This window comes from Eurypyga helias, unplaced genomic scaffold (genome assembly GCF_000690775.1).
Source record: "Eurypyga helias isolate BGI_N326 unplaced genomic scaffold, ASM69077v1 scaffold13160, whole genome shotgun sequence".
NCBI classification, from domain to species: domain Eukaryota; kingdom Metazoa; phylum Chordata; class Aves; order Eurypygiformes; family Eurypygidae; genus Eurypyga; species Eurypyga helias.
The window spans coordinates 29033-52909 of NW_010226312.1; the positions used below are offsets into that span (position 1 = coordinate 29033).

Consider the following 23877-nt stretch of genomic DNA (forward strand, 5'->3'; position numbering starts at 1 on the left):
GCAGGAAGTGAGTTAAGGCAACTCACCGTAAGCTTCTACGGTCAATACATTCCTTTTTTTTTGGTATTTTTGACAGTTGGGATGTTTATACACAGCTGTATCACCAAAAAAATAAGACAGCACTACACGGGATGTGTCCAAGTTCAGCCCTGTTCCTTGTGATGGAGAAGAGCGGATAAAAGCAAAGGAAGATTTTATTCTGCACCATCAGGCTGAAGCCTCGGTGTCCAAAACTAACATGTGAACAGCTTCTTCATTAGAACCAGCACAAAAAAGGCCTCTGCTGTTATACACTGGTACCCAGATCCGCTGTGACAGGCATTACCCAACGTCTCCCAGCTCAGTTACCCTGCAGGTGGATTCACCCAGCAGCAGCCCCCAGGCAGCAGAGGAGTATCGGGGAGGAGGCAGGAGAAGGGGCTGGGTGGACTGCAGTGAAGAGCTGCTTGCTGTGACTCCCCTCCCACCCCTCTGCTCACACCTCACGTGCCCCAGGTTAACGGGGATGATTAACGCTGAATCCCTCGCCGAGCCTGTTCTCACCTCAGAGGCATTTTATCCCAACGGACTCAGGGAGCCGACCCCTTCACACATCCTCTCCTTCCCAATTTCTGCCTACTCCCCCCCTGCATCACACAGCTCTGACCGTGTTAAACAATCTCCAGTCAATCTGACTGCCAGAAATTCTCCACAGCATCGTGGAAGGGAAAGAATGTGAAACGGAGGAATCACATGGCAGCTCCACCTCCCCCCGCATATACCACCCACCCCCCTCAAACAACAAAACAACACTGCCTGTCATCTGAAACCCAAGCCAGCGCTCCAGCCAAAAAAGCTCTTTTCCTAAGAATCCCAAGCAGCTGAGGCCCTTAAGTGATTGTATCCCTTCTGTGGGCCTCCAACAAATTTCAATAACGGCAAGAGGCAGTGTTTCCTCCCCAAAAGCCAATTTGGGAAGTATATCAAAGTAAGGAAGGCTGAACAACTCAAACTGCTGTACACAAAAGCCAGCAGAAGTATTTCAACAATGTAAAGCTAAAGCGTGAAGCCTGCTGCGCTGCGCACCCTCCGCCGCAGGGCTGCGCGTGCATTCCGGGGGCAGGGAAAGGCTCTTCCACTACGGCTCTCTGTGCTTAGCAGGGGAGATGTGTTTGTCTGCTCAGCGTGAGGAGCGCCGTGACCGAACCAGCAGATCAAGTGCTGCTTCAGCCAAAGGAACGATACGTTCGTTCTCTGTTGGCTGAACGAAGAGCCTGAATCCCGCAGTTACGCACAACACGCGTCGGCTCTCCGATGCTCGTTCTTCTCTTTATGCTCAGCAGAATTGCTTTAGGGAGAAGAGACAGGACTCGGGCACAAAGCCTTCTGCTGTAGCCAATGTCACTTGTATTAAGTCTCAGGAACACAAAGGTTGGGTTTAGTTTCCTTATTAGCAGACACAGCCCACAGCGAGATGCTGGCCACAAGCAAAGTTGGTTTCTGGTGTGTCCAACTCCTGACCTCACAGAGCCTGCTCAAGCAGCACCTCCCCTTACCTCACTCTTCAGTAACCCCCCTGGGGCTGACAGGGCAGAAGCAGGCACTGAAGGGATCGGGAAGACCAAACTGTACTCCGAGAATGGAGGAAACTGTCGCCACTTACAGCATGTCAGGACAATTGTCCGGTTTTTCCAGCAGCCCTCCTTCCATCACGAAGCGGAGCACTTGTTCATTGGTCATGCCTTGGTAGGGCTGCTCCGCTAAGGTCGCGATCTCCCAGAGGACAACACCGAAAGACCTGGAAAACAAATCAGAAGTTTAAGAAAGAGGAGCAATCTTTACAAGGATGTTTTTCTCGGATGACGCGGAGCGGGCAGGCATCCACGGGTATTTTCTTTTACCAAAAAAAATTCCCACTGCTCAAAAAGTACACAGCTACGGTGACAGCCGCAACACTCAGCGTACGAGACTGCTGACTTCCAACACCTCTAGTCAACGGTGAGAAACAGGCTCCCAGCTCTGAATGGCTCTTCAGAACGGCCTCTGGAAGAAACGACTGGTAGTATTACAGCTCCATTTTTCACACCACACTCTACGGCCCAGAGCTGGTCGTGACTGTCATCATTCACTGGTCCAACGTGACTCTGTTACACCAGTTCTGTACCGGTTCATCAGTGAAAAGCCCCAACGAGCTCGCTGAATTGACCAGAAGCTGCCAAACTCAGAGGAGAGGTCAGCCGTGAGCTCGCCTGGGGAAGCAGCTCACATCTCATCTCCCTTTCCATGGCTCAGAGTTCAGACTTTAGGGGTGCTGGGAAGAACAGTGGGGAGGGGAAAGGAAAGATCCAGGTAAGGAAAAAAAGATTTCAATAATTCTGTTCCCATCTCTGCACTTCCTGTACAGAGGATCTTAGGCTGGACAGACACCTGATCACGAAACTCTGCAAAACAATCCATGTCTGGCTGGGTGCAGGGAACAAACCTTTTAAGCTGGTGAAGCTGCAGAGACTGCAACTGGTTATTTAACAACCCCTGCCAAGCCACAGAAGTATCAAGAAAAAGATGTGTATTTTAAAAAAACTCCATTCAAAATCTCCCTGTAGCCCTCCTCAGGTACTCGTGACGGCCGCTGGGAAGGCAGTAACGCCCAGCCGTAGGCTCTCATTCCCATGCCAGCTGCTTTTCATCACAAATACCCAAGTTGCATAAATCTGATTGAAAAGTTGCATTTTCCCTTACGGCTCCAGCAGCCCAGAGCTCAAGAGCGAACGCAGAGCACCACAGCCCTGCATCTCACCTGCCACCACACTGAAGGCGAGCAAAGCGACCAATGTCTCTTCCCCAGGCCCAAAACCACTTCTTGGGTAACACTTCCCATTGATCCCCCTTGCTCCGGCTTCCTCCACACTAAGTCGAAGGTGCAAAGTGAGGATCAAGCACTCGACAAGCAGCAGCGAGCAGCAAAATTGTTGTTTGAAAAAGACACGGCAGAAATGTGAACGTTTTCCAGCTTCTTGTACCAAACCCCTAATTTGCTGCTTCACAGAAAAATATTTAAACCCCCAGGAGAAACTCAGTCGTGCCTTTTGCAACATGTAAGTAACTGTCTTCTTAAAAACAGAGCTTCTACTTCCTTCCAACTAACTACAAAGGAGAGCAAAAGGGGAAAAAGAAGTCTGCCTAATAATAGGGACTGATTACGGGTGAAGAAAGATAAGGACAGTTATGTAATTGGGTAGTTTGGACTCAAGTATTGACACTTTCTAAAAATATCTTCATTTAAAGTGAGTTTATTGAGCAGACATGGCTCAAATTAGAACTGCTGTGCCAACCAAGAAAATCTAGATGCTGCCCTGTCTTCTGTGGCTAAAATGCTGAGTCAAGCTTAGAGGAAGAAAAGCGTCATTTCAATAGGGTATTGTTGTGAAAACAGGAGTCCAGTATTATTAGCTGGTTATGGTGGAGTGGTTTTTCTTTCAGTTATCCACTGTATCTCGAATGGTTCGCATCTGGAGCCAGAAGCCACAAACAGACTTGCAATTGTTTGCCTTTCAGGGGAGGCAGGGACAGAGGGTCAGCTCAACATTTTGGTGCCTTTGAAGCTACTTTGATCACTGCGGGTATAATGAGAACAAGCCTTGCACACCTGCCAGTCGTATTACCATAACAAATAAACTTACATTGCTCCTTCAAGGCAACTACCAGCCCTGAAAGAATGCAAGATGCTCAAGACTTATTTATAGAAACACACCCTCACCCCGAAGACTATTACATTAATTTTAAAATGTTCTCCTTCCCTAACTACAACAAAAACAGTCTTGTCTAATTACCTCATTCTTCAGTCTGAAAAGCAATAAAAGAATTGCTAAAATAAAGCTCCACCCTTCAAAACCTCCAGACACTTTCTGCAGTTTGCCATTTCACCTTACAGCTTATAAATCTTGGACTCTGACCACTTGCACAGTTTTGTCTTTTTGACATTTTGGCTTCTAAAACTTATCTCGAAGAACACAGAACCAGATGTCACAATACCCTACCAGAAAGACAGGGAAAAAAAGCTCAATGATGAAAATAAACAGCCCCCCAACAGTCAAGCGACACGTTTACGTGAAGCAACTTCAAAGTATGAACCAATACATGGAGCCAGGTAATTTTTCCTGGCACGAAGAGACCTTCGCTGTGCAGTGTTTGCTCTCCAAGCTATTCAGAAGAAAACCGGAACGATCCTTTCAGCCGTAAGCAGGTCAAGTACACAGACAGGATTTCATGACAGGGGTAAGTCAAGCTCCACTACGTTTGGAATTCAGATTGGCATTTCTGAACCTATGGCTGCGGACACGTGGCAGCCGCTGACGTACACGAACGTGTTCTAAACAAACAGCGTGTTCCTCGCGCTGAACCAGGCTTTTGTACCTCAGAACGGCTCACCTATGTGAACCAAATTTCAGTCAGTCACTTCCAACACTTCAGATGACAAACGTGCCAAGGAGGAACCGTCTGAAACGCTGGCGAGAGCTGCGCACCTCCTCTCCATAAAGCAGTTCCTGCCGAGTGACTGAGGGATGCCAAATCTTGTTAAGGCTGAAGGGAGAACGCACACGCTCCCTGCAACAACCAAGGCACTAATTTACTTCTGACGCGTGATTTGGCGTCACATCCGCGGGGGTATTTCTGTTTGGGCCTGGCGTCGTGTTAAACACTAACGTCACCTATCAGTCCGAGGTTTAAGGAAAAGGCGTATGAACAAGGGCAGCACGTCACCGGAGCCGGGCACCCCGCCGGCTGGTCACACAGCGGCTGGAGTTCCTGTGTGGGGGAAGAACGGACAGGTCTGCCAGCTCCTCGCTCCAGGCTCGTTCGGTTCTACATCTGGGGATTTTCTAGTGACAGACTCCAAATTTCTGTCTGCTTTGTGAAGCCATTACATGTCTCAAAACTCCTTTACTGCAGGGGACTGCCAAAAGCATGCCTGAGCTGCTCCCTTAGATAAATGGCTGACACAGGGCTTCCCCTTCAACTCAAAGTGGTTATTTTCATCTATTTCCAAGTCTGAGGGTTACTGGATTCATAAATAAGTTACTAGTCATATGCAAAAAAATTTAAGCAACATCCTGGTGCTTTGCTTTCTCACTTGCTGCACAATTCCTCTCACGAACCTTTCACTCAAAGCTAGTGGACAACAGTCCACTGACCTCAACATCCACCAGCTGCTTAAGGAAAATGCAGTTATCTACTAAAATACCATTCCTACTGACTTCTAGACATTTGGAGGCAAATCAGCTGCCAGTTCTGTAACAGATCAGCAGTAAAAACATCTTGTTAGGAAGGCAGCGAAACCATAAAAGACAGAGCAGAGGTTCTGCCAGTACACGCTCATCTTCTGCCAAGTCCTCCCTACCTATCTGCAGAAGTTGGGGGGGTGTGTGGGGAATTCTGCCAGAGTATTATTTCTTCTCAGAAGTACATTTTGAAATTTCCTGAATGCCTCTATTAATAAATTCATAGCTACGGCAACCAGGCAATGTGTTTTTAAAGAGAAAAACCTATTTCTGCATCTTGCGGTCTATAAACCAAGCAAACAAAGCTCCAAACGGAGAAGGATATACATAGGGGAGAACTCCCAAGAAACAACCTGCTAGTGTACACAGAGCGGCTGCGGGAAAGCGGAGTTATTTACACAGAAGGTTTTGATAGAAAAGCAGGTCAGCGCTGTGAACCTTTCTATATTCTTGGCAACTTCCAATGCTTTTCTTGAAGGAGGGCAATTTGAAAAACGACAACTCACTCTTCCAGGTGAACGTAATGTTTTTCACTGCACAACTGATTTTACAACCCACAGCAGGAAACATGCCACCACCTCCAGTTTTGGAAATCCATTTAATTCTGCTCTCTCCGAGGGAGCAGAATTTAACCTCACGAGCTCTTGATTTTGCAACGGAAATAGGAAATATAAAGCAGAATGCCTGACAGTGGAAAGAGTTACTCTGAAGAGACAGGAGCAGCAGTACTCTTAGCTAAGCCTACTAAAATAGGAAAAGATAGAAAGAAAAGGGGCTAACAGAGTTTTTCAGAGCCCCCTTTTTTGTTACCAGACATCGGAGTGCGTTGTGAAGACTCCGTCCTTCAGCGATTCCGGGGACATCCAGCGGACAGGCAGCAGACCTTTCCCTCCTTTACGATAATAATCTGTCTCGTAGATATCTCTCGTCATGCCAAAATCTAGAAGGTATAAATGTTTTGAGTTTGCATGATAAAATGATGAACATCTCTCCCCTTACTACAAGCCATCGTAGCCAGCTGAGAAGCACAGTTTGGGGCAAAGACCCTGCCTTCTGTTCCTCTGCAGGCACTTCACCCGCTCCCCCCCAGCAAAACCAACGGACGTGGGTACCGCTGACTTCAGAGAGTGACTCTGATTTAAATATATTAATATGGAAAGTTCCAGGATTTGTGCTCCAGCTTTGCAGCAAGCTAAGTCCTCTGAAGGTCGTATAATTCACTGATCTGTTCTTGGAATTCAACGATTTTCTTTTCTTTTGAGAGAGCGTAAAGAGCTCCTTTAGTACTTAATACAAGTGTCTTCAACTGAACAATCTCGCATGTGGAGGGAAATGCACTTCTCGGTTTTTTCCTCTCTCCAAAGGTAATTTCCAGCTCCTGTAGAATATTCCCATCTCAAATGCTACAGAGGATTAGGCTACTCACTCCTGACTAACACAGACCACTGTTAAAGGCATATTTGAGGTTATACACGTCCTTAGCTGTAAACACGTAGGCACTTGCAACACTTGGATCTAACGACGCTGCTCTCCTGACTGGAACTCGGATTTGTTGCAGCTTTTTTTGACCCTCTACAATCTGCTTGACACACACAACTGCTGGGTCTTGGACTCTCCCATCTACCGGAGTTACTGCGTTTTCAGACACTAACCAAAAAGTTGATACATCAGGTGGCATCAAATCTCATACTAATATTAAATGCTGTCTATGAACACAGCAGACCTAGGGCAAAATCTGTTTTCTCAACAGAGACCTGCAGTTACCACTTTTTTCCCCCCTGGGAAAAGTGGGGGGAAAAGGGGACAGAAATCCTTCAGCTCTCACAGTCGTTACGACCAGCCTATGGATGTCATTACCCCCAGGTGTGGACGAGTGACCGACCGCTGCCGCTTCTCATCCCCTGCCTGCTACGGACACCGGTACCCTCAGTGACTATGGCTAAACGGCCCATCTGCGCAGCGATTCCATCACGCCCACACACCAGGGTGACTTTACCCCGGCGGAACGGAAGATGCTTTAAAAACGTAAAGCAAGTAAGACGCAGAGAGGCGACGGGCGCAGGACAGCGCAGCGTAAAGCTCCTCCACTGAGCTCTGAACCGTCCGAGTGGGCATGGTCCAGTCGGGATGCTCCTAACGGTTTCTACACCAAGGGATTTGCAGTACTGGCACATAAATAAGAACAACACAGCATATTTCACAAAACGCTTTCGGGGTAACTGGGTACCGTGTTAAAGAGAAGAAACGCACCCGCTTCAGTTCAAAGAACTGTAAAACATGCTGGTGGGGGAAGGAGGAGTGATAAAACTGGAATGGGAAGGATTCAGGCTGACTTCCCCCAAACCTGCAGAAAATGCACAAAATCCCCCAAAGATCTTATTTCCTAATTAACTGACTCAAAATGAAATCATTTTTTCTTTCTCCCAAATGACAGGATTACTTACACAAATTATCAAAATAGCTGAGTTAGGCTCAGAGAAAAAGAATTAGTTTCCTACAGCAGAAGGCTGTTGCTGTGCATGTTATTTTAATATGCACAACTCAAAAACAGCCAAAAGCTTAAAATCACCCTCTCTAGAGAGAAGACTGAAAAAATTCATCTGACACTATTTTGGAGGGATGCAGAAGGGAAAAAAAAAGTGGTGTTGCGACAGCAGAGCAGAAGAAAAGCCATTCTGTTGTCTGGAAAGCAGAACTCCAGTTCAGACTGGAAAGCACCCAGCTGAAGTCAAGCCTCACATGCCACTTCCAAATCAGATATGCTTTAAAATAATCCTGAAATTCTCATTCTTGACTCAATAAACAGGAGGTGGAATTGTTTTTGCGCATTAACAGAACAGGGAATGACACACCAGTGGTAACGCCGCCATCCCCCCAGATGTCTGCAGCATCTGCACCTCACATCATTGCTCCACTAGCTCTTTTTAAACCCACACACTGCACTATTTCCTCACTGGAACGACAGCAAGTCGAGGTATTCCAAGAGTTTCAACTCAGTGTTGACTGCTCACAGGTCTTAAATCACAGCAAGCCTTCCTAAGGCACATACTTCATTCTGCACAAGTCTGAACTACAGCTAAGTTTTAAAGGTCTTTCAAAATATTAAACTGCCTTCCAAGATGCTGAGTTTTCAGGACGACGTTTCTCAGTCGTGTACAAGTCAAGAAAGCACACCTCCGATTTTCACCGTGAAGTCTTCTGCCACCATGCAGTTTCTCGCAGCAAGGTCTCTGTGAACGAATTTGTTGGCGTTGAGGTATGCCATCCCATCAGCAATCTCTCCTGCCATCTGAATCATCTTCTTCAGAGTTGGAGGTGCCTGGCCAGGATTACTCTGGGCAAGATTAAGACGGTAAAACAGGTAAGGGAGAAAGAAAAAAGTAACTGTTTCTACATCAACCTGTAACATACTTCAATTATTTATTCTTTATTTAATTCACATTATCACAACTCAGCCTGACATGATCCAGGCTACAGAGAAATTCATGATTACGTGCACCGTAGCACCTGCTCAGTGGGAAAACTGGCCGTATCAAGCCGGGCTGCCAACAGAACTCCCAAATAACACTTTTATAAAAGGCCGCTGTTTTAGGGAATACAAGCCAGAAAGACTTCTTGGCATAAGGACGCTGCCTTACACCTATGGAGTTTAAATGTCCATCCTTCTGCCACACAAGTCCCGAGATAGGAAGCAGAGGGCTTATTTGAGAGATCTCCGCTGATTTACCATCTTCACACACCACCACAAGACGTGAAGTGATTTCACTTCCTCTTCTCCATAACCAGATGTCTCTCGAATTACTTCTACTTGTAAACAGGAGAGAAGGGACAATTTCTTCTGAAGCAAACTCACCCCTCTGCATCCATGGATATTTGGCTTTGCAATTCTCAATCTCATGGATGGAGTTCAGGTATTTATACACAATGTCTAGCCTCACTATTCCCCACGAGCAGGAATTTCCCTAAGCTTTACACCCCTTGGATAATCATCACTGACTGGGTAACCAAACCATGGCCTCATACACTGAATTCTGCTAATGACAAAGATCCTAGAGCACACAGGTCAAGTCACTGGACCTCATCACATCCCCACACCCAGAGGTTAAATGGTTCCTTACCCACCTTCCATGGAAAGTGTTCATGTCCAGTCCCACCCTAACTTTCAAACTGTGCTACTTGGTCTCGAGATAATGAGCCATACCCACCACTTCCAGGCTTCCAAGAGCTGAATGCAACATACCCTAAGGGAGCCAGGAAGATACAACCAAGGAAGCCCAGATGGAACAATGTGAGTTAAATCCCGCGGATGAAGAGATCAGTATGGGAGCTGCATGGTTAAATAATTGCTAAAGACGACAGTGATCCAGCAAGCCCTCCATCCACCCCTTACCGAAGCGTCCTGCCTTTCTTCTCATACATGTCCTCAGAAGACTTCACTCAACCCTTCACACTGCACGCCAACAAGACAGGGAACTGAGGTCTATCACAGATGGCTTTGGAGGGCACCAGCAGACGACAGAGCTCACCATTTTGGTAATTTCTATATAGTGCCACCCTCCCTTTTGATGAAGTTGGTCTAATTCAACCAAGACTATTTAATAACCAGAAATGTTATTAACCATAAATGCTAGTCCAGCCCTTAGTTCACAGTCCTACTGGTGTCTTGTGAATCCTACACTGAGCATAACTATTTTCTGTATCCAATCACTTCAGCAATCTGCTCCTGCTACATGCAACGCCCTCCATTGGGACCACATTCATTCTCTTGTGCACATACTGTGATCGTGTTCTGTTCCTTTATGTTAGTCACATCCGAATTTCGAGATCAAGGGCAAAAGCTGTTGAGCTCATTCTCCACACAGTCTACTATGATTTCAGTGGCAGGTGACCTATGTGTCATCTTTATCCTTCACACACGGTATCGCTATGTGGCAATTTCAGCTGTTAGAATCTTTTAGGTTGGAAAAGCCCTTTAAGATCATCAAGTCCAGGCGTTAACCCAACACTGCCAAGCCCATCACTAAACCATGTCCCTGACACTTCGTCCTCATACCTCAAACCCTGCCCAGGATGGTGACTCCACCACTCCCCTGGGCAGCCTGTTCCAATGCCTGAAAACCCCTTCTGTGAAGAAATTCTTCCCAATATCCAAACTAAACCTTCCCCAGCGCAATTTGAGACCGTTTCCTCTTGTCCTACCGCTTGTCACTTGGGAGAAAAGACCAACCCTGCCCTCCTTTCAGGGAGCTGTAGGGAGCAACAAGGGCTCTCCCTGAGCCTCCTCTTCCCCAGGCTGAACACCCCCTGCTCCCCCAGCTGCTCCTCACAGGATTTGGGCTACAGACCCTTCCCCAGCTCCACTGCCCTTCTCTGGACACGCTCCAGCAACTCCATGTCTTTCTTGAGAGGCCCAAAACTGTGCATATTGGCTAAAACACTAGATTTTTACTTTCCAGCAGAGGCAACGGGCAGGATATAGAACATGAAAAAAATTATCCCAAGATGCATGCTTCCACTAGCCATTCTTTTGTTTAACATCTTGAGGAGAAATTAGATTAGACAAGAGATTTAATTCAAATCTGGGAATTAGGACTCAGTAACACAAGAAGGGACCTACTCCGTGCAGTACACCGGGTATTTGCAATAGCTACCTCATGAAAAAAGGTGTTGCAGATCACAGACCAGCTCATGCTTTGTCCTTAGAGTTTAAGAAGGGCAAGGAAGGCTAATTGCCTGCTGCTTCCAACGTGACGCTCTTTCGTTCAAGATGATTCTAACTGAAGAACTAAGAAAAACATCCAGCAATTGATGACTCACCTCTGTGTCTGGCCTCAATGATCTCAGGTAACTTTTGAGGTCCCCACGTGTCATCAGCTCCATGATAACCAGCGTAGGCTGGCCCTGAGAAACAACACCAAGCAGCCGAACCTGGAAGAGGTAAAATAAACATCCAGTTACCAATACAGCTAATTGAACTGTAGCAATCGTTTGTTCATGTTGATATCAAACACCCGTGAACCTGCGGGAAAGGTCTGAAAGTAATTTGGTTCCACCCACTGGCTCCTGTTGCGGCAAAACGTTACAAAGCTGCTCAGAGTTGAAGCTAAAACCCCAAGTTCGTGCTTCAGTCAGTGAACAACCTGCACCACCTCCTGCCAATAAGCACCCCAGCTGTACGAATTGCAGCCTTGTCACACGTTCATGACTTACCACATGGTGACAATTGAACTCCTTCATCACCGAGGCCTCGTTTAAGAACTCGATCCTCTCACGCATGCTTGCGGACTCATTGACAGTCTTGATGGCCACCCTGGTCTCCGGCTCATCCTTCACCACTCCCTTGGCTATTCCCTCGTACACCATTCCGAAGGAGCCTTGCCCAAGCTCCCGACACATGGTGATCTTCTCACGGGGCACCTCCCATTCGTCTGGAACATACACTACCGAGAGAAAGAACAGGCCGTGACCCTCCACTTCTGCAAGCGCTGCCATCACTCACCGCTTTACAGTATCGACTGCCCGAACAGTTTCACTGGAGGAAACACCAGAGACAACGCGGTGACCTTGCAAACAGTCGCCAGCCTTTCCCCCAGAGACAGGTACCTGCTTGGTATACAACTAAGTCGTAAAGAAAACATGTAGATGGACGTGAAGTGGCCTCACTGCGGTACTGACCTAACAGGACAGAAATAAGGAACCTCAGAGCACAAAAACAGGGTGGGAAGAGGCTTGAATCAATCCTTTAGTCTTGAGCTTTTCTTGGGATCCTTGGTTTTCCGATTCTTCCAGACAGCATCAAACATACTTGATCACCTGTATCCGTTCAGTGCCTGCTGTATTCTCCATGAGAAGAGCCAGACTCTCTGATCTAGTTGGCTCTCTGCATGGACCGATTCTGGTCACTGGCACACACGCTGCTGCACCAGAGCTGCAGAACGTGCTGCCGAGGCAGAAGAGAGATCTCAGAAGGGTACGTTTGATCTCAGGCAGGAGAGAGAGCTCAGAAGGCGACTGCTAGGAGTGAGGACTGCCTCAGGCAAGAAGACATCTGAGCAGTCACTGATGCTGCTGCCTATCACTCATCAAAGGAGGGGACAGTTGCGTCCCATGCTCCGGATGGGTGAAATGACAGGATGCAAAAATAGAGGATTATAGCTTGAACACTGACAGACCTTTAACTCTAATGATGCTGCTATAGAAAATAACAGTAAAATGGTCCACTGCCGCTCTGGCTAAACCCATGAGCCTCCTGGGGGCTTTGGGAAACACTACTCTGGCAGGAAGTCTACAGCAGTAGCACCAAACTACACTGTAAACAGAACTGATGCCCCAAGGAAATTTGCCTGACGTTCTGATTTCCTCCTACGCTTGAAGACCTCCACACGTACGTCACCCGTACGGTATGGGCAGTTATAGACCACCACATCTCTATGTGTGTGTGAAATTAATTACCTAGTAAGTGGGGCTCCAGTAGGAACACAGCTTCTTTTTGCATTTTATTATTTTGTAAAGCACACAATTTAGCCAGAAAGCTGAATTTCTAGGGTTCTCCATCCCACAGCAACTGCAGCACTTGGGCTTTCTGGGCATGCAGAACTGAGGATCCCTGGCTTGCCAGGCTCATTCAGCTCCCGCTGCGGCGCAGGGGCAGCCGGCACAAGAACTGGCAAGAAGTTCACCTACACCATTAGCAGGCACAACCCGCTGCGATAGTGAAGTACAGGAAAATAATACAGGCATACATAGAGCTCACCAAAAAAGCCACGCTGTTTTAAGAACAGCAACTTGGTTTCCAAGAATTTTTATTTCCTGAATGGTTTTAAACACTTGAGCATTATCCACATTGTGTCTCCCACAGAAAATTGAAAGAAATTAAAGATATCCCCCAAAACAACACACCTGACTTTAGAAACACAGTTATTTCACTCTGTTAGCAAAGCACTCGGCACAAATATACCAGCTGGGATCTAAACACTGCCACAGCCTAACACCTCTACATACTGCCAGCACCCGCTACACACCTCATCAGGTCAGTTTGAAATAGCTTTAAAAAACTGCCTTATCAGCCAGAGAAAAGCAGGCTCGTCTACCCCCCAGACACTAAGTGAAGTACGAATTACGACACATGCGTCCTCGTTTTAACACAATTTCTGCAGGTGGTATGTATGGAAGCCCACAGCATTGCTTTCCTCTAAGTGTGAAAAGTGGTTGGAGAGTTTGATTGGGATGGGAAGTGAGGAGACAGTGCTGGCTTTTGGAAGTGTTACTATTTTCCATGTGACAAGTGCCCAGAAACAAGCAGGGGATTGGGCTTAAAAAGGCAAACATGATGAATTCATGAATTCTTCCTTCATTCTAGTGAAAAGATCACCGGGTACGAGAGTAAATGATAATCCAAAAGTGAAACTCATGCATCCAAATTTGCCTCTGCTGAGTAAACTACGGGAAAAATTTAAAAACCATCCCAGTTTCAACAGAGAGGTGACATTTATGTATTCTCAATGATGGATTCCACGGCTGTGCTAGTAAAACGAAGAGAGAAAGCTGTTTTACAGCATCTCTCGTAGAGTTTCAAACCTCTCAATATCAGACAGAAGGTATGAAAGGAAAAACAGCACAAGTGTAAGGCCACACTTACCATCTGAAGCACTGAAGTACTCGGGGTTCACAGAAGCGTAAAGCACTCCATTGCCCAGTCTGTCACTGTTCCTGTTGAAATACTCTTTTTAATCTTTACACCTAAGTACATTTCAGACCCCCTGGACTACAGCTTTTCCACCGTTTGCTGTACATGGGGAGCTTTTTCAGATAAAGGGGATAAACCAAGTTGTTCTCCTTCCTCACAGAATGAATAGGAAAACAGCCCAGAACAGCTTTCCCAGGAAACCTGCAGCCTTCTGCGTACCAAACCAGCACCAGGAAAGCATGAACACAAGGTACTTGTAGCGGCTGGGTAAACGGTACGAAAGGCAGCGACGTGGTGATACGCCCAGGAGACCTGTGGCTGTGAACACACTGTAACATCATCTGCCCCTACTGTGGGAGAGGAGTGATTTAAAGGACAAGATTGGTTTTAATAGGGGATTCCATTCAACCATCTCGTAAGTGTTTGTACTATTTTATTTTTAAAAAATACACACACGCTGCTGCCACCCCACCCCACCCCCCCCCAATTTTACTGGGGTGATTTTCAGAATAAGACATATTTATTCAGCACTGTCAGAACTCTTGCAGGAGGGAGGCTACAGAAATAAAATTATCAATCAGACCTCAGAAAAATCAAAACTAAAACATTCTTGTGTTTTAAGGAAGGATGAGTTGTGAGGCATTTCACCTAGGAGAGCCCAAGGGAAGGCCAAGCAGGTATTGGACTTCACTAGATAGAAAGCCCCTCCTGGAGTGCTTGCGAATTGGTACCACTGCACAGAAATGAATTAGAGCTGGAAATAATGGGATACTCCGTAAGTGTAATAAAACACCTTCATACCTGGAAAGTCACAAGGCTGAACACTTGCACTGACTTCTATTAAGTTCTCATCATGTATTTCAATTAAACAAAAATGGCTAGTTACAAAAAACATAACTGAGGGTAACAAATCAATAGAACAGCCCCCTAGACTGCTCTGTCCAGGATGTGATTATTAAGTGGATGTAAAGACTTCAAAAAAAACCCCTAGATTTTGCCAGAAACCAAATTAACCTCAATAGAACTAAGTTTTCATGATTTATATTGACCCACAGTTCAGTCAAATCTCCTGATTATATAGGTTCAGTGTCTGCCATCCTTGTCCCAGTGGGCATGTTCCTGACAAGCCTTCCTCTTCCCTCTTAAACATGATACTGTAATAAAAAGCCTCTTCATATCTCAAGCAGCAGCCAGATGCTGGCTGGTAACTCTAAACCCCCTCCTTTTACACACCAACAAAGCAGAATCGACTTCAGCGTCGCGTCCTCCGAATGCCATCTCCCTTTTTAATTTCTAACTCGCTCCATGGGCACAGATTTGAATATAAACCTTCCAGTCCCACAGTTCAACCCCCAGCACACACAACTCACCTCTTTTTGTTGAAGATATACAGCATTATCAGTAATCCCCCAATGATGAGCAGGAAGGCAATAGGGAGCACAATTACCAAGTGCAGGAAGTTTCCATAGTTTGCTGCTGCAACCAACAAGAAAACAATTGTATCAGGGTTTCTATAAAATCTCCATTAACAAAGAAACATTCAAAACCCACTCAGTATATTTCCATGCAGGGAAGAAATCAAAGTACTCATTTTCTTGTCTGATGTGGAAAAGTGTACTCAGAAACACTCCCTGACTGCAGATGAGTGGAACAAGAAAACAGACAGTGAAAAGCATTAATTTGGTACAGAACAGCGTCTGTCTGGGGTTTGTTTTCACAAGTTACGCTTAAGGACTTCCATTCCTCAGTGAACAATATGTAATTGTTCACTTGCATATTCACTTCCCCCCGCCCCCTTTTGTTCACCTTGCAATTGCTTATACTTCTATTCTGAGCACACTCTGCTCTTGACCAGGTTCTTTAAAGTCCAGCAATTAGAAAACAAAACAAAGCGAAAGGAATAAAAGGTGGAGTTCCCGTTTCCTGCGGATATATCCGCTCTGAGGGCATCTCTGTGGACCCCGGCGGTGTTCTTCCAAAATATAAATTACTCCCGTTGTCAGGACCGGCATCACTCTCTCATCAGGATGCTATCTTCATCAGACACCACTCGGAACAGGTCATATGAAAAAGCATCTTGAGATTTAAAAAAAAACCCCAACTGCCAGCCAAAAATCTATACAATTACTTGTTTCTTGTATTACTCCACAATTTAAAGCGGGTTTCCAGTACTGCCACAGGTTTTGTGCAATCCAACGCCATGTTCTGACAGCTAACAGTACGTTCCCGACATAGCTGTGTACCACAGGAAGCCACAGTACTGTGTCCTACACGCTCCCGCCCGGTTGCACCTCCCGTACTCGTACAAGGCACACAGGAAAGGGGCCACACCCCAGATATACCTCCTGGCTGACATCACTTGCCAAAAAAATAGAACACAAGAATTCCCAAAGAAGCATCAGCGAGTAAGAGTACTCAGAGCACAGGCAAGAGGCTCATACACCCAGTTACATAAGTAAACATCAGGAATTATTAAAAAGACAATAGTTTCCCAGTCTGAGACAGCCAACAAACTGATCTTACATTTGGGCTGCACATAGAAAGAGACTGGCTCAGTCCACGACCCGTTTCCAGCTAACGAAGTGGCCTGAACTCTAGCAGAATAGTTTCCAGGGTTCAGATGAGTTAGTTTAGCTCCTCCCAGCTTCTTGTATTCCTGTCTGGAAACACACTCCCGCTTCTCCTAAAAAAAAGAAAAAAAAGCAATTTACAGTTTGTGTTAACATCTTCGCATTCCTTTGGTCTTGAGAAAATAATGTAGCTGCAGGGTAAGCTGATTTTTATAACTAAAAGCCCCATCTGATCAGTTTTTCTTAAGGACATACGTGCAATTCAAGAACTGTCACAATGAACAAAGCAAAGGGATGGCACGCTGGCTGGTGCTGGGTGCTCGAAATCCCAATCTCTACCTTTGGTCTGCAGCGCGGCACAGAAGCAGGTGATGAAAGATCCCATTTTGTGGATAAATTAGAGCTACAAGCAGTCACTGTTAACAGAGAAAGGTCAAGTCCTCACCTCTCCATGCTGCCCGTATTTGATTTCATACATGAGTATCAGCCCATTTGGATTTGCAGGCTCTAACCACTTCAGGTAGACGGTATTTTCTTCTTTTGCTTCCCACGCTACCGTTCCTGGAATGTTATCTGCTCCCTCTGTAAAACATTTACAGGTGATGTGAGAAGAACTCCTATGACTGTAACAGGAACTTACGCAACAGCCGTGGAAAACTAGAAGGTTCGCACAACTCTTGAGGAACGGAAGCGTTGCAGTAAGTGGGACTGAAAGGTCCGGAGGGCAAAGGGCACTGGGCAGGGGCCCGCTGGAGAGATGAGCGTGGTCTGCACTGCTGGTCATCGGCAAACAGCGCTGCGCAGACAGGTACGGGATGTGGTACAGTCTTCGGGCCCTGTGCGCCAAAAAACCTGTTTGTCAGCAGCACCTGGCTCTTCCTTCCAGATTTCCCACTGCACGGAAACACAGCAGGCAGCCCTGCCCACCAAACGGCCACCAATGGCAGGCGCACCCCAGGGTGCCCCACTAGAACACCCTGTCTCGGGGAATCTGTCGCGGTTGAAAACCGAGTCTCATCAGCAACGCGGGAACTGCTTTATCCCTCTTTCATTCCTGAGATGTTCTGGATAAAGCACATAAACTTAACAGGAATAGGAAGACCATTTCACTCCAAGAAAAAAGACCACTTTCTCAGAAGTACAGTTGTCAGGTTTGAACAGAATTGTTAAGCCTTTAATTTTCAGAGCCACATGCTAAAAATCTGGGAACATTTATTTCCTTTTCCCCTCATAAGATTTCCTTATTTCCTTGAAATATGCAATACATTTTGGTTTTTCACTGACACAGCTGGATCTGGATTATGATAAGCCTTTCCTTCCAGAAACAAAACAAAATCGCTACCATTCTGCAGCAAATATTCCCAGACATCTGCTGGAGTCAGAAGCTCTTTGCTGGATGCGTATGAGCTTACACTAAAATCATCTCTATTCTTCTCAGAAGCAGCACAATCTGTAGAAGTCCCAAACACGAGTACAGCATTCAGTGCTTCCTGCCTGAAGTACTCGAGATGCCGGCGACGGGGCACAAAGCGACACAGTACTCCCCCTGTTTCCAGGCCGGACAAACGCATGGTCATTCTGGGACAGAAGAAACGTTTGGCAAACATTCCCACCAGCAAAACTCTAACATCTGCACACAGTTCAGCGCGAAGACAGCAAAACGAAACACCAGCAGAGGAACATTGCCCTGCCTCCGTTCAGCGTGCAGGGAACGGAGGAATAAAACCTTTCCACCCGCCACGTCGGTGGGTCCCACCTATATCGCTGGGAAACGGATTCTTTCCTAATTACGTCAACACACACGCTTCCACCTTCCTGCAGGTGACACGACAGACGCGCTACATGTCGCTCAGTACACACCGGAGACCCGTCAAGGACGCTGAACTGCTCTAACAGAGTTTTATATCGCTCCCTTCTATTTCCCTGCATAGCACTTCTTTATTATGCCTCCATGTTTTTCTAACTGTTTCTAGACAGTTTGTCCTCCCTGATCGTCCCCCAGCAAATAAACCAAAGCTCTACACCTGTGGGAGCGTACCTGAAGGCATGGTTCTTGCAAAGACAAAGTTGGAAGCGCTACAGCCAAGCGTGTCAGCCTCATGGTTGCAGCTGTGAATATCGATGCGGTACAGAGTAAAAGGCTGCAGGTGGGAGATGACGGTTCTCTCCTTGCCGTCCACTTTGGTCTCAAAGAACGGGTATTCCACCTCACTCTCCTCCGCGTCAGAAACGTTGGTGAAGTGATCTGTCCCAGTCGCGTTCCTGTTGCGAGTGGCCAAAGTGGCGTTTGCGATTCGGAAGACGTCCCTCCGCTTCCGATCGGGTCTGTGGAGCAGAAAGACAGGTATAGGAAAGGTCTCTAAGAAAACCCACTTTTCCTCCGGCTCCAGGAAAACGGGGCAAAAAGACCCAGTTAAGCAACTCACTCTGCTATGAAAAAGCTAAACAAAGCAAACTGCAAGACAAGACCGAAGCTGTCTCTAACGTGAGCCTGCAGCGTGTCAGCACGTCCTATTACCCTCTCTTTTGGTCAGAAACCAATCCAAACTGAAGCTCTGCGCCCCAACATAAACCTGCAAACTCCTGACCTCACACAACAAACCAAACAGCACAAATGGATCCGCTGTTACTCAGGAGGTATCCTAGACTTGTGCTTAATGACAGTAATGTTGTCGCTCAAAATTAAAATCAGATGTTAAAAGCCGAAAAGGTTAGGGAAAACTCTGTTTTGAAGTTTGCTGGATTAGGAAAGCTAACTCCCAGTAGGCTTAACTTTCTTTTCAGTTGCAATGAAACGACAGAACTTGGAACGAACTGCACTGGGGAAAGAAACCTTGGAAGGTGGCAAGGCCACGCATGTTAACCACCAGGGTCGTGTGGGAGTTTGTGTATCTCCACTGCTCTCACCTGAACAAAAGCTCTGCAAAGGAACAACGAGACAACACAGTACTAATATGGTGCAGAGCGGAGGTCACTGAGCAACTCTGCTCTGCCTTACAGCCATCTGTTTGAAGTTCATGGAGAGTTAAAAACTTGAGGATTTACAGCAACATGACTACTTTCTCTAGTCTGAGAAACTTACAGTGGACAGGGCTGATTACCAGCATCAATATGAATTCACTCCTGAATATCTGGATGGTATTAGCTAACTGACACACGACTGCTACACATCAGACTGGTCACTTGGTCTTGGATCAGATCCAATGTAAGAAGAGTCACAGTACAAAACCAGTTTTGGCTTGAATCCTACCCCTGCTGAAACCAGGCAGCCAGTGCTCTGGTCACGCAGCAGTTAACACGGATGAAGACGAAGGCTAACATGCTTCTACCAGGGCGCCAGCTACAAACCAGGAAAATAAGGCCTCCCTCAACACACAAGGGGAAGAAAGATGACTCAACAGGAGAAGTTAATTCACTGTCAAATATACTGTCTCAGTACGTTCAGCCACAAACAGCATGCTGCACAGAGAGCCAAAAACACGCTGCCTTGGTTTTGAAATCCTCTGGCAGAGGTTGGATGAATTTTTTTTTTTTTTTAAAGAGTTCACTACAAAATTTTCCAAAATCCTTTTACTATGCCTCAAGTAGTCGTTTTGACACTCTCAGATGCCATGTAAACCACAGAACAGAAATAAACGAAGACGAGGAAAAAACTTCCCCAGTTACCAAGAAACTGTTTGACACAACATAGGAGCGAATGTCTTAACTTGTCCGTGGGGTACGGGGGAATTCCGTACACGTAAGCTCGACACTGCTCTGCACTCGTTTTATGGAAGTTACAAGTCCTACTCACCTTGCTTAGGATGAGCGTTCATTTACTGCTTTAATTCAGTGGGAAGAACCGACTTCTGAACCGTTAAAAGCACAGGGGATGCCTAGCACTGAACTGATGAACATTCACAAAGATCTTGTGACAAAAAGCATTGACTATTAATAAAGTCAATTTTTAATCAATCACAAAACCACGTGCCAGTACAAGCACCCAAAAGGCATGACTTTATCTACCACTGCTTTTATGGGACATGTGAAGTTTTGACTCTTGGGAAGTACAGTCCTACCTTGCCTTTGGGAAAAGAGACAAAGCAACACAAAACTTGTTGGTGAAAACTACAGTCATATCAAGAAGAGAAAGAGACCTGTAGGATAACCACAAGGCAAACATGAGTAGAACATCAAGAGATTTGACACCACTGCTTTTCAGTCAAGCAGCTTCCTGTTTTTTTTGAAAGGCACAGATAAATAAAAACACAAGCACCCACGGAAGTAAAGAAAAATCTAGAGATAAAAACATGGACATTCATCTATTCTGTTAAAGGAGAGGAAGGAAGAGAAATGCTCGAGAAAAAATAAACGTAATACTACAAGAACTAAATTGAAATGCAAAAGGAGGAAGAGTGTGGGCACTGAACAAACGCCAACTGTTCTCACACTTTATGGCAATTTTCACGTTACTTCTCGGGTACCTTCTACCACACACAGAGCCCGTCCCATCCTGCTCATCAAGGAACCAAAAACTTGAAGAACTCCTCATCCTCTTGTGGTTGCGAGCGCTTCTAACTAGAGTCCTAATGTTTGACATCTCCCTCACCGCTGCAGTAACACCCATAGGGTCATCCAGAAGTTGTACACACGATTAGATCAACAGGCTTCTTAAACAACCTTAACACCACCCAGTCACATACTTTCACACCGTATTACATGCTGCATCTCTTTCATAACATCCTGGAGACAGGTAGAACACTGGAAACAAATGTTACTATTGAGGCTTGCATTAACACATTAATTAACTTCCCCCTTGGGAAAAAAAAGAAATAAAAGACATCAGCAAGTAACGAGCTGCTTAGATTTGTCCCACGGAGACGTCTCACTAGCTCATAATCTTTAATTTCCCACACACACAGTGTCTGTAAAGTTGCTGAGCTATGCAGCTATTTCTGAGCCTTGTGCCTTATCTGTCCTTGCTGTTACACAACAGACCTGTGTGACAGTACCTTACCTTAAGGAAAAAGGGAAACGGACAAGCTTTCAGGAAATTCTTTGTGAACTGGTCAGTTTATTTGTTACCCTCGAGTTCAAGGTTCTGTGAGTTTCCTTTGGCTGGGTGGGTGGAAGGGATCCAAGAAAATTTGGAAGATAACACATTTGAAATGACAAAGCTTCGGTGAAATAAAAAAATTCCTTTGCAAGAGACTTTCAAGTAGTTTAGACCTGGCACATATCTTTCAAAACTCCTTGCTGTGCTCTTTCATAACATCCAAAATCGGATCACGCTGACGAGACTCCACACTGCTCAGGAATGACATCCTGGCCAGTCTGTTACTTCTCTGTACCTCAGCTCTGCTGCTGGCCCTCATGGTCAGCAGGGAAACACCACGCACACTGGACTACACAGGCTAAATGTGACGCACACAGAGCGCAGATAAAACACCTGGCACCTCCAAAGAAAGGCAACATTGAGTTCCTCATTTTTTGGATAAAGCTAAGGAGCTCTGCGCAATTCTCAGTCCCAACCACCAACAGGTCAATCCAACACATCCTTGAATAAAGGTCAAAGAAAGTCACAATGGAGAGTGATATAAACCAGTTGTAATGAGCAGCAATGTCACACTTGATGGTGAAGTCCTTTGTTTGAGAACTCTAAACGTCACCTGCCAACAGAGACAATGAGACAACAGGCACGATGGAAACCTGATTGCTTATAGACTGTCACAGAACAGCTATACACTGTGTGCTGGGCCCCAGGATCCAATTATCTAAAGTAAAGAACAGCTTACATGAAGGATAAATTGGAAACTCCAGGATCAAAATCACCAATTAATTCAGTAGTATCTACTCTATGTTGCAGCATAAAATCATTACTACTCCACTTAATGTGTAAGCAGTAGTGTTTATCACGGAAGAGTGGGCGTATTTAATACCTCCCTGCAGCACAGACCCAGGAAACCAATATGCCCTTTGCAATTAGTGCAGTGAGAAAGGAAGACCAGTTTCAATTCTGCGAGGTGACTATGCCCTCAATATCAAAGGCAAATAAATCTTCAGGTTAGGAACACAAGCACTTAAATGCCTATTTAGAGAAAGATCACCTCTGGAACCCTCTGCCTGCCACTGGTTGCTCATCTCTGAAACCCTTACAAAGAGCCCCTCAAGTGACTCTTGACTCTGAAAAGAAACCATCACTGAAGTCCTTGAACAATATAGGTAAGAACCCTTACCATTAGCTAAAACTGAGAGGAGATGAAAATTAGTGAATAAGAAGCTGCAAGGTAAGGCTGCGGGTTGTCTCATGTAAAAGGGAAGATAACATTTGTGTGTTTCAGGAGGTATCTACATATGCTCTCATGTTCAGGCAGTCTCATCTCTAGGAAATGTTGAAAAAATAGTATTCTTAGCCCCACCTGCAAAGAGATAAGTGTCCAAAATCCATTACCTGGGGACAAAGATGGAGTTGTGAAGGAAGTTCTCAAAGACTTTCCGGTACTCTGCTTCCTCCTTCTCAGCTTGCTTTTCTGCCTCTGTCTTGGGACAAGCACAACAAGGTCCTTTTTCTCCTCCGCAGCCCTCTGGCTTGGTGGGTTCAGTAGCTTCTTCTGTATCAATGGTCCCATCAGCGTACCTTCGAATTGGGACTTTATCTTAAAAGAACAGAACAGAGGCGGCTTGTTCCTCCTCTCTCCACACCACGAACACAGCAGCAATCCCTGTTTGCCCATTTCCCTTCCCCTCGCTAGTATTCCCAGGAGAGATGTGGAGCAGGGCACAGGCTTTGGCTCTCAGAGGCAGTGCACTGGCTGGTCAGTCACCTGCACGTCAACACCACCGCGTTTCATTTCCCTACCTTTGGAGCAGTAATTGTGCCTGTAAAGGTAACTGTCCTGAGGTTGCTGCTGCCATCGTACGATGTAGTAAGAGAGGTTCCCATTGGGAAGCGAGGGAGGATTCCACTTTACGATCAGTTGGGATGAGGAGTTGGATGCTGAAATAACATCCAAGGGAATGGATGGCACTGGAGGGGGAAAAAAAAAAATAACAAAGCGTAAGGAATTTGAATGAGAGCACTTCACAGTGTATTTCAACGCAAGCTTTCGAAGTGAATCCCAATCCATTTCTACACTGCAAGAAAAACACCATCCTATCTCAAATAAAACATTTCTTACTTACACCCCACTAACAACGGTTATTGAGGGTTCAACTGCAACCAAATACAGTCCCAATCTGAAGCTGTACTTAAATTTGCCTTCACCAATGAAGCAAAGTCTGAAATCCCAAGTCTGAAACACTCCCTCAGTTCCCAATGAAAATAATGTCTGAACACCCACAGGTTTTTAATTCAAATCATAAAACCATGGAATGGTTTGGGTTG

At 45.9% G+C, this 23877-nt stretch overlaps 1 protein-coding gene across 1 annotated transcript in view; it reads right to left on the reverse strand.

Annotated features, from left to right (window-relative positions):
- The window catches only part of IGF1R (insulin-like growth factor 1 receptor), a gene marked incomplete at its 5' end in the record, with an annotated part of 28815 nt that extends 5295 nt beyond the window's left edge, over window positions 1–23520 (reverse strand). The window contains 12 exons of the mRNA XM_010152623.1: window positions 1643–1777; window positions 6069–6198; window positions 8433–8592; window positions 11076–11186; window positions 11469–11698; window positions 13897–13967; window positions 15315–15420; window positions 16468–16627; window positions 16960–17096; window positions 18553–18839; window positions 22945–23149; window positions 23353–23520. Of these exons, the coding sequence (XP_010150925.1) occupies window positions 1643–1777; window positions 6069–6198; window positions 8433–8592; window positions 11076–11186; window positions 11469–11698; window positions 13897–13967; window positions 15315–15420; window positions 16468–16627; window positions 16960–17096; window positions 18553–18839; window positions 22945–23149; window positions 23353–23520 (1900 nt within the window). The remainder of the gene's footprint in view (window positions 1–1642; window positions 1778–6068; window positions 6199–8432; window positions 8593–11075; window positions 11187–11468; window positions 11699–13896; window positions 13968–15314; window positions 15421–16467; window positions 16628–16959; window positions 17097–18552; window positions 18840–22944; window positions 23150–23352) is intronic.
- Window positions 23521–23877: the final 357 nt, after the last annotated feature.